We start from the raw sequence: 11,010 nt of genomic DNA on the forward strand, positions 1-11,010 counted from the left end.
AGCTACCTCTTGGAGTTGTGATATGCAGCAAACAAGCGTCAACAAACCGGATCTGTCTTCACTCTCCCTGCTTGGAAATCTTCAGCAACTGTTGATTCCCACTGGATGGAAATGAACGTGCTTTAGACCAAAATGCAGAAGAAACAAAACGTTGGTGTCACATACCTTTTCACCAGATGCTTGTTTAATCATTTGTCTTTTCTCAACCCTCTCCCCCAGTAGTTACCATCTCCTTTATCTTCTTCCAGCCTCCTAGTAGCCAATCAATCAACCAAAACACACAAAGGAGGAAACCAAAGACCATCCTGGGAACTTGTCCATTATTGGAACTTACCCAATGCTGGTAGGTTTCACTGAAAAACTTGCTTTTCTTTAGTTATTTCTTAAGCAGATTGTGTGTGTGTGTGTGTGTGTAGAAACTGGTGTCTTACTGGCATTCCTTCTGTCCCTTTTTCCCTTTGTCATTGTTGCTCCCCTGCCTTCCTTGTGGTAATCTTTTCTCCTTTCTTTCTCTCCTCTGCACCCCAGACTGTAGGGGGAAGCCAGGGGGTCATGACCTAGAGGCCTGGAGGAAGAGCTCTGGCCTCTTTCCTCCGGAGGTCTCAGTCAAAAGAATTGTGCTTGAGTCCTGGCGCTTGCTTCCCTGTGTGACTGTGGCTTTGGGCAGGTCACTTAATCCTTCTAAATATTCAGTTCTAGTGAAGTGAAGAAGTGAAAGCGCTCAGTCATGTCCAGCTCTTTGTGACCCCATGGACTGAACTGTCCATGGAATTCTCCAGGCCAGAAGAGTGGGTAGCCTTTCCCTTCTCCAGGGGATCTTCCCAACCCAGGGATCGAACCCAGGTCTCCTGCATTACAGGTGGATTCTTTACCAGCTGAGCCACAAGGGGAGCCCAAGAATTCTGGAGTGGGTAGCCTCTCCCTTCTCCAGGGGATCTTCCTGACCCAGGAATCAAACCGGAGAGCCTACTAGGTCCTTGAAAGTGTGTTTGTTGAGTGAACGAATGGACAAATAAACGTTTCCCCATCCATACCGTGGGGAGACTCGTACCAGCACCATGTATGCTTTGGGGGCAGAACCCATACAAGATGCAGATGTGACAGAATGGTGTAAACGCTCGAGCCTCCTACAGTGACAGGAAATAGCGGTGTGGGGAGATGGAAATGGCCCTGGCCACAGAGCCAGGCTTCCCCCAGGAGAGCAGAAGCGGGGACTTTGGAGGGTCCAGAGCAGCAAGGAGGCCGGTGGTCTCTCCTGCTGAGGAGTCCTGCTGAGGAGGCCCGCTCTTGCACAATCCCCTGCAGACACGCTCAGGATCACCTACTTGCACATTAAACGTGGGGAGAGGGGGTCCTGAGCTCTCTCACCAGTTTCCCTGGCTTCTGCCAAGTACTGGCGGGCGAGACGACCCTGCTCCAGCTCCCTGCCTCTGCACTCTCCTGCAGCTCATCCCCTTCTGGGGCCGGCTTCCTGCCAGGCTCCATCCCCCTGCCCTGGCACAGCCCCTGGAGGCTTCCAGCCAACCCCCCCCCCCCACCCCCGCCCCGCCCAGGGTAAAATTCAACGGACCATGGGCTGGTGTTGTCACTGCTGCCTCAGCCTTGGGCTGACTGTCACCTCTCATGGCAAGGCAGGGTCTCCAGTTCAGACCGGGCAGAGGGAGGGTCCAGGCCCAGTGCCTGGCTGATCTCACCGCACCCGGCTCCTGCCACTCGTGGGGGTCCCTGAAGTTAGAATAAGAGGCTTAACCTCAGAAAAACAGCAAATTAAATCCTAAGAAGGCAACCTCGGCCCCTCTCTCACTTTCCCACTTTTGGATGTGAGAGAGCAGGAAGGGGCTGTGGGAGACAGCCCAGCTGAGTAGGAACATCTGGTAACCTGAGTTCCAGGCAGATAAAATGCACCAGAATTTCCCACAGTCCTACGGCTTTCCAGCGGTGTCTCCTGGCCTGGGCAACTTAAGTGCCAATCCAGCATGTCCTCAGGACTGGACCTGTTTATTCCTTCCCTTTTGATTACTGAAGTAATCAAAATCAAATTCAGACCAACCTCTGAAAAGCACCACTTTGAATACCTATGAAGTCAAGAAGGTTGAATTTAGGAAAGTCTCATCTACAGGACTTTGTTCCCCTGAGCTGTAGGCCACTTATAATTAATATTAATGAAAGACAGATGACAGATGCTTATTGCTCAACTGACAGACGCGCTGCCAAAGCCCACGGGGGTTACTTTAAGATCTAAAGGACTTGAATGTACTTTACTGTCACGTTGAAGAGAATAGAACTTTCAGGGTGTAATCAAAATTTCGTATGTATGAGAACTCAGTGACCCACAGGCAACGTCTGCCTTAACAACACATCACGACACAAAAGAACTGAGTGTTCCGCCATTGCTTACCGACATTTAGAAATAGCTCCTTTAAGCCCCAGACCGAGGCGGGAGATGACGGGAGACGGTAGGTGCAGCACAGGCTCCGGCTCCTGGAGACCCCCGCCCAGACTCAGCTCATCCCCTAACTGGGAGACCCCCGCCCAGACTCAGCTCATCCCCTAACTGGGAGACCCCAGCGTTCACTTTTCACTTTCATGCATTGGAGAAGGAGACGGCAACCCACTCCAGTGTTCTTGCCTGGAGAATCCCAGGGACGGGGGAGCCTGGTGGGCTGCCGTCTATGGGGTCGCACAGAGTCGGACACGACTGAAATGACTTAGCATTAGCCCAGACTCAGCTCATCCCCTAATTGGCTGTGACTTTGGGACGTCGTTAACCTTTTCAGCCATTTGTAAAATAAAGGGTTGAGCTGCAAGACCTCAAAAGACAGAGTCTTTGGGTCTGTGGGTCTGAGAAGAACCGTAAAGCTGAGGCGAGAAAGCATGCTCCAAGACTTACTAAATACATACTCAAGATCTTTTCAGTTTTTAAATGTTGATTATGGAAACACTCACAAAGGTAGAGAAAACAGCGCAATGATCCTCCACATATTCATCATGTAGACTTTACTCATTAATATTTTGCCATATCTGCTCGTCTGTATTTTTTTTGAAAATTTTTTTAAATAGAAAAATTATTTATTTCTGCTCTTTTCATGTATCTTATTGTTCCAGAAACAGTCTTCCGTACATATCTGAAACGATGTACTGTCACACACTCTGTTTAAAGGCAAAGCATGATTGATAAAGCTGATCACCTGTCCAGAGTCCTCAGCTTATGGGATCTCACTTCCGGGTTTTACATTAATTTCTGAAGGTCAGAAAAGTCATCTCCAAAAAATGTCAAGGGCTTTGTAAAAAACAATCACTTTATTCAGTATTATAGCTGTAGAAATGAAGTACATTTTCTTTAAGAAAAAAAAAAAAACCCACAAAGAAAATGCCACTTAACATCATTGGTACGTCAGTAAAGGCCAGCAGGAAAAAAATACTGATAAGCTTGTTTCTGACACCAAAAAGGCATTCTAGTCCAAGCTTTAATATGGTTCCTATTTTTTCACTAGATGTTTCTTTTCTGCTACTTTTTATCCTTTTCCGTATTTCATATCCGAGGACTGGTACAGCCTTTAAAATTTCATTAACAGGAGAAAATTCAGTACCTGCTGATTTCTTCTCAAAAGACACTCTAAACCATTAGATACCCCAGCAGCTTCATTCTCATGAAGACTCTAGCCATGAAAAAACTCAAACAGGAAGCTGGATGCAAGTCCTTCCATAACATACTGTTCATTTAGGCCAAGAAAGCGACTGGTCTCTGATGCCCGTGTTCATCAGTCACTGAACCAACACTTGGAGGTTCAACAATAACATCACAAAGCATCCCTCCAGTAATGAGGAAGTAAGACACCACCACCAGAGCGCACACCATCGTGGCTGACGGTGTGTGCACCCAGGGCAGCTTCTTCAGCTTCAGGTTCAGGCATTCGAGCGCTAAGAACAGGACTCGGTCCAAACTCTCCATGTTGGTGGTGGTGGGGGAAGCTCTCAGCCTCCAACTTCACGTGCCACCCAGAAACAGCTGACATATTTTTAAAGTAAGTCCAGACATGGCCTCTGTCACCCAAGGCTAGAGTCTTTCCTCGTGGCTCAGCTGGTTAAGAGTCTGCCTGTAAAGCAGGAGACCTGGATTCACTCTCTGGGTCAGGAAGATCCCTTGGAGAAGGAAATGGCAGCCCACTCCAGTATTCTTGCCTGGAGAATCCCATGGACAGAGGAGCCTGGCGGGTTATAGTCTATGGGGTCACAAAGAGTCAGACAGGGCTGAACAACTTCCACTTTTACCCAAGGCTACAGTCTGCTTCTGCACGGTGCTGGAGTGACTGTGAGGAGATTCCCCACGTCCAAGGGCAGAGCAAGAGACTTCCAGAAAAACATTTACTTCTGCTTTATTGACTATGCCAAAGCCTTTGACTGTGTGGATCACAACAAACAGTGGAAAATTCTTCAAGAGATGGGAACACCAGACCACCTGACCTGCCTCCTGAGAAATCTGCATGCAGGTCAAGAAGCAATAGTTAGAACCAGACATGGAACAACAGACTGGTTCCAAATCGGGAAAGGAGTACATCAAGGTTGTATATTGTCACCCTTCCTGTTTAACTTATATGCAGAGTACATGATGAGAAATGCTGGACTGGATAAAGCACAAGCTGGAATCAAGATTGCCATAAGAAATATCAATAACCTCAGATATGCAGATGACACCACTCTTATGGCAGAAAGTGAAGAACTAAAGAGCCTCTTGATGAAAGTGAAAGAGGAGAGTGAAAGAGTTGGCTTAAAGCTCAACATTCAGCAAACTAAGATCATGGCATCTGGTCCCATCATTTCATGACAAATAGATGGGGATACAATGGAAACAGTGACAGACTTTATTTTTTGGGCTCCAAAATCACTGTGGGTAGTGACTGCAGCCATGAAATTAAAAGACACTTGCTCTTTGGAAGAAAAGTTATGACCAACCTAGACAGCATATTAAAAAGCAGAGACATTACTTTGCCAACAAAGGTCATCTAGTCTAAGCTATGGTTTTTCCAGTAGTCATGTATGGATGTGAGAGTTGGACCATAAAGAAGGCTGAGCACCGAAGAACTGATGCCTTTGAACTGTGGTGTTGGAGAAGACTCTTGAGAGCTCCTTGGACAACAGGGAGATTCAACCAGTCAATCCTAAAGGAAATCAGTCCTGAATATTCATTGGAAGGACTGATGCTGAAGCTGAAACTCCAATTCTTTGGCCACGTGATACAAAGAACTGACTCATTGGAAAAAACCCTGTTTCTGGGAAAGATTGAAGGCAGGAAGAGAAGGGGATGACAAAGGATGAGATAGTTGGACAGCATCATCCATGAGGTCAAAGAGTTGGACATGACTGAGCGACTGAACTGAACTGAACTGACAGTCTGCTTCTTTGAAAAACAAGACTTTAATAATACCATCGTTAGGCCTGAGAAGATGGTAATTAAAAGTAATTTAGGGACTTCTTTGGCAGTCCAATGGTTATGACTTGGAGAGGGCGTGGGTTTGACCCCTGATCAGGGAACTAAGATCCCACATTGCCTTGCACGCATGCAATCCCCAGTCCATATTTGCATTTCCCCATAGTTCTCTGGACAGGCTCCTAGCCTCCTCCTACCCCATGTCAATCCCTGGGGTCAACCACTGTTAACTACATCTAGTTTTAGTGCCCCTGGTGATTCCCTTTCCAGAAATCATAGTTTATACCACCAATTCTTGTTTACCACCTTCGGTCACAGTGTCTGAGCTTCCTGTTACAATGGATGAGGGTTCAGCTAACTTGCTTCCCCTGTGGTGTATTTCCACCTAGTTCCTCTGAATAGTAATGTTGCAGGAAGGGGGGCCCCTTCCAGGGCCTGAGAGTGGGCCTTTGTCTAACGCTTGGAAATGAATTGTCCAAGGAGACACATGCTGACAAAGCAAGAAGCTTTATGGAGCCCTGGCGGAGAGCAGCAGGGTGGGGGAACCCAGGAGGCCCGCTCTGCCACATGGCTGGCAGTCTCAGGGTTTATGGCAATGAGATTGGTTTCTGGGTTTTCTTTGGCCCATCGCTCTGACTTGGGGTCTTTCCTGTGGCACACACATCGCTCAGTGAAGATGGATTCCAGTGAGAAGGACTCTGGGAGGTTGGTAGGACATATGGACTGGCGTCTCCTCTTTCCGTTTGGCCTTTCCTGAATTCTTCAGGTTGGTGATAACTTGTTAGTTCTGCGCTCCTTACCAGGACCTCCTGTTGTAAGATAACAGAGGCAGGTGGCTACTATCTTGCCTGGCCAGGGCAGGCAGTTCCAGTCAGTGGTTCCCCTAACGGTAACACTGACTGAGGGTCTACTTTGGGATGAATTGTGTCGTCCCCCAAAGATATGCTGAAGTCCTCATTTCCGGTGCCTGTGAATGTCACCTTATTTGACAATCAGGTCTTTGCAGATGTAAACAAACGAATGCATGGTCATATTGCATTAGAGCGAGCCCCAAATCTAATGGCTGGCATCCTTAGGAGAGAGGTATTTGGAAACAGACCCACACAAAGAGGGAAGACAGCTGCGTGAAGACAGAGGCAGAAACTGGAGAGATGTGAGCAAAAACCAGAGTGCTGAGGGTTGCCTGCAACCAGCGGAAGCTGGGAGAGGCAAGGAGGGGTCCTCCCTTAGGCCCCTCAGGGAGAGCGTGGCCCCGCAGGCCCCCAGAATTGTGAAAGAATAAATTCTTCTTGTTTCAGGCTATTCCATTTGTGGTGGTTTGTTATGGCAGCCCCAGGAAACCAGTACAGGGCCTTCCCAGGTGGCGCTAGTGGTAAAGAACCCACCTGCCAATGCAGGAGACACAAGAGACGCAAGTTTGATCCCTGGGTCAGGAAGATCCCCTGGAGGAGGGCACGGCAACCCACTCCAGTATTCTTGCCTGGAGAATCCCATGAACAGAGGAGCCTGGCAGGCTGCAGTCCATGGGGTCACAAAAGAGTTGGACACAACTTATGACTAAACAACAGCAACGATGTAAGGAGAAACCCAGTTCTTCCCTCCTGGGTATTTCTTCCTGTGAGTTGCCTTTACTGCTCACAGATAACACGTCTGGACAGCAAGTGTGTGGCCGTTTCCCCCTACAACAAACGATTCTCTGAGACATCAGCTGAGTATCCTACCGTTTAATTCAGTTCTGACCCTGTCTGCCGAGAGATAGCATTAGGTCCCCAGGTTGAGAGCCCAGTCTTTTAAGACTTCCCACCCCATCTCCCCTGCACATACCTCAGATGCCGGTCACAAATCCAGGTTATCATCTGTACTTCACACCAACCAGCTGTAGATCAGAGCTTCCAACCACCTGCTCCTTGGGTATGATTAATTTGCTACAGCAACTCACAGAACTGAGAGGAACACTTACTTACATTTACCAGTTTACATGTGATAAAGGACACAGATTAACGGCCGGATGGAAGAGATGCACAGGACAAGCCCTCTGCAGGATGTCTCCCTCCCAGTACTGCTACGTGTTTACAAACCTGGATGCATTTTGGACCCCACACTTTTGAGATTTTATGGAAGCTTCATCACGTAGGTACGATCAATCATTAACTCCATTTTCAGCCCTTCTCCCTCCTGAAGAGAATGGGGAGTTGGGGCTAAAAATTCCAAGCTTCTGATTGTGGCTTTGTCTTTCCGGTGACCAGCACCTCAACCAGGAACCATCCAAGAGCCCACTGCTTTAGAACAAAAGACACTCCTAGTCCACTGGAAATTACAAAGGTTTTGGGAGCGCTGTGTCAGGAGCTGGGGACAGAGACCGATGTATTTATCTAATTACAAATCACGATATCACAATTACATAAGATGCATACAGCTCTATTTCTTGTTGCATCAGCTACCTTGACTGTATATTTCGTAAGATAAGAAAAAGAACCAAAGGTTTCAACAGGCAGCTGAATGGACCCAGGGTCTGAGAAGTCAGAGGGATCGTGAGCTGCCCCGGGCAAAGGGCGCATTCTTCCGAGCTAGGGTCATAGCTGCTCCAGCTTGAAGGCTGTAGGGGGTCCTAGTGGTGGAGCTGGAGTTGAAGGAGAGCCCTGCCCAGAGTTGAGGTTATCTCACGTGCTTCTAGGCACCAGCCCCCAGAATCTGCCTGCTTCCCTCTTGCTTCTCAGAGACCTGCTCTTCTGGAAAGGTTCCGGATGCAGGCTGTGGAGATGGGTCCTCACAGAGCAGCTTCCTCTGAGTCTGGTTTTGACATGAAGCGCCAGTGTGCTTTGGGAGATGCTAGAAGATGATTGAGTGATGCTCCCCTTTTATTCTGTAGGAATGTTATTCACCATCTTTTCCACTCTGGAAATCCATGAGAGAAGTTTCTTTCATATCTTGATTCAAAGAAAATCTGTGCCTTTTCTGGACAACTGGGATGGCTTACTTTTGTGGTCTTGGAAAATCTAGTATCTTAGTTCCCCTTGGCTCTGGCTGTGAGGAAATTCAGAGTTAAAGTATCAGTCATGTGCAGCTCTGATGTAGGGGCTTACAATGGAACTTGCTTGATAGTTAGGGAATATTTCATGCATGCTAAAATTACAGAGACTATACAACAAATATTCACATACCCACCCCCCAGTTTCAGAAGCAAAATGAGCACACAAATGAAGCCCCCTGGGTACTCAGACCTGATTCCTTACCCCGTGATAAATAGCTTCCTGGACTAGGTATTTACGCTTCCCACTTAAAAAATAATAAATAAAAAAATCTTTCCCAATGTATGCATCTGTAACAAATGCACAATATTATTTTGTATGTTTTAAAACATATTAGTGGTTTCATACTCCGTATAGACCATATATGTGCGTGTGTGCATGCTAAGTCGCTTTAGTTGTGTCTGACTCTTTTCGACTGTATGGACTGCAACCGGCCAAGTTCCTCTGTCCATGGGATTCTCCAAGCAAGAATACTGGAGTGGGTTGCCACGCCCTCCTCCAGGGGATCTTCCCGACCCAGGGATTGAACCCGAGTCACTTACATCTCCTGCATTGGCAGGCGAGTTAGTTCTTTACCACTAGTACCGCCTGGGAAGCCCATACTGTTCTATAATTTGTTCTTTTTACTCAAAAATCTTATTTTGATACTAGTGTTGACACATGAAATTAATTCCATTTTCACTGCTGTATAATATTCTATTATGGTTGTTCAGTTGCCAAGTCATGTCTGACTCTTTGTGAGCCCATGGACTGCAGGACCCCAGACTTCCCTGTCCCTCACCATCTCCTGGAGTTTGCCCAAAATCATGTCCATTGAATTGGTGATGCCATTCAACCATCTCTGTCATCCCCTTCTCTTCCCGCCTTCAATTTTTCCCAGCATCAAGGTCTTTTCCAATGAGTCAGTTCTCTGTATCAGGTGGCTAAAGTACCGGAGCTTCAGCTTCAGCTTCAGCTTCAGCATCAGTCCTTCCAATGAGTTATTCAGGGTAGATTTCCTTTGAGATTGACTGGTTTGATCTCTCTGCTCCTCATAGCAAAATTCAAGTTTAACTTAAAGAAAGCAGGGAAAACCACTAGGTCCGTCAGCTACGACTCAAATCAGCATTCTATTCTAAGACTAGAGAAATTATGCTGTAGTGTTTAAGAGCATGGCTCTGGAGCCAGAATGCCAGGGTTCAAATCCCAGCTCTGTCACTTTCTAGATCTGTGACCTTGAGCAAATTAAATTTTCTGTGCCTCAGTTTCTTTAGCTATAAAATGAGGCCAAGGATAGCATGTACTTCATAGAGCTGATGAAAAGATTTGAAATAAGGTTGTAGATGTGAAGCATCTAAAATATGCCGGGTTCATGGGGTGTGCTCTTTAAGAGCTGGCAGTTATACATTTATTTACCAGCTGGTGGGCTTTTAAGCTGTTTCTAGTTTTTTGTTTTGTCTCCAGGATGTGGCAGGGAACGTTATTTTTTTAATTGGGATGTAGTTGCTTTACAATATTGCGTTAGCTTCCTCTGTACAATGAAGTGAATCAGCCATATGTACAGTAAATTCTCTCCCGCTTGGACCTTCTTCCCATCCCCTACCCACCCCCTACCCCATGCCACCCATCTCAGTCACCACAGAGCACCGAGCTGAGCTTCTTGTGCCATATAGCAGCTTCCCACTAACTACTAATACCTATTTTACACATGGTCGTGTATATATGGAATCTAAGGTGGCTCAGATGGTAAAGTGTCTGCCTGCAATGCGGGATACCTGGGTTTGATCCCTGAGTTGGGACGATCCCCTGGAGAAGGAAATGGCAATGCACTCCAGTACTCTTGCCTGGAGAATCCCATGGACGGAGGAGCCTGGTAGGTAGTGTACATAGGTCTGTCCCAATCTCCCAATTCACCCCCACCCTTGCGTGCCCCCTCCCCATGTCCGCATGCTCTTGTCCTGAAATAGGTTCATCAGGAACGTTTTTCTAAATTCCACATATGTGCTTTAATATATAATATTTGTTTTTCTCCAGTCTCAGGTCCATCCACATCTCTACAAATGACCCAACTTCGTTTAATGGCTGAGTAATATTCCATTGTGTATATATGTACCACATCTTCTTTATGCACTCATCTGTCGATGGACATAGGGAACAGTATGTAAATGTTTCTTTGTACAAGAAAGAGTTCCTCTGAGCTGAGTACACACCCGGGAGTGGGATTGCTGGGCTGCAGGGTGTGCTTGTCTTTCACTCTCTGGGCGATGCCACATCGTTCTCCTAGAACTGTTGTGCTGAGCGGCTGAGTGCGCCCATCGCTCTCACCCTGGGCCTCTCCTAACGGTGTTTTGTGTACTACCTTCGCTTACACTTTGCTTGATCTTCCTTTCCCCTTGTCCAAATGTCCCCATCTACTCATTTTTATCCTCATGCCCATTTCTATAAGCGTTATTTTGTCCCTTCACCCTCCTTTTTTCTTTTGAATGAAGCAGGATCTAAATGCATAAGAATTAGACAGGGCCTCACAGAATGGAGGTCACAATGCAGGGCTGCCAGCTACCCCGATCTTGGACC

The 11,010-nt window shown here is 47.0% G+C and overlaps 1 protein-coding gene across 1 annotated transcript; it reads right to left on the minus strand.

Annotated features, from left to right (window-relative positions):
- Positions 1–3,721: 3,721 nt before the first annotated feature.
- LOC129651430 (oligosaccharyltransferase complex subunit OSTC-like) lies at positions 3,722–4,086 on the minus strand. Its single transcript, XM_055580155.1, has one exon. It carries the CDS (start codon positions 3,950–3,952, stop codon positions 3,722–3,724), a length of 231 nt encoding a protein of 76 aa, XP_055436130.1. The 5' UTR covers positions 3,953–4,086.
- Positions 4,087–11,010: the final 6,924 nt, after the last annotated feature.

The sequence above is a fragment of the Bubalus kerabau genome, chromosome 4, assembly GCF_029407905.1.
Source record: "Bubalus kerabau isolate K-KA32 ecotype Philippines breed swamp buffalo chromosome 4, PCC_UOA_SB_1v2, whole genome shotgun sequence".
NCBI classification, from domain to species: domain Eukaryota; kingdom Metazoa; phylum Chordata; class Mammalia; order Artiodactyla; family Bovidae; genus Bubalus; species Bubalus kerabau.

Coding starts and splice junctions, on each gene's coding strand:
- LOC129651430 (XM_055580155.1), bottom strand. CDS start 3,952: ATGGAGAGTTTGGACCGAGTCCTGTTCTTAGCGCTCGAATGCCTGAAC.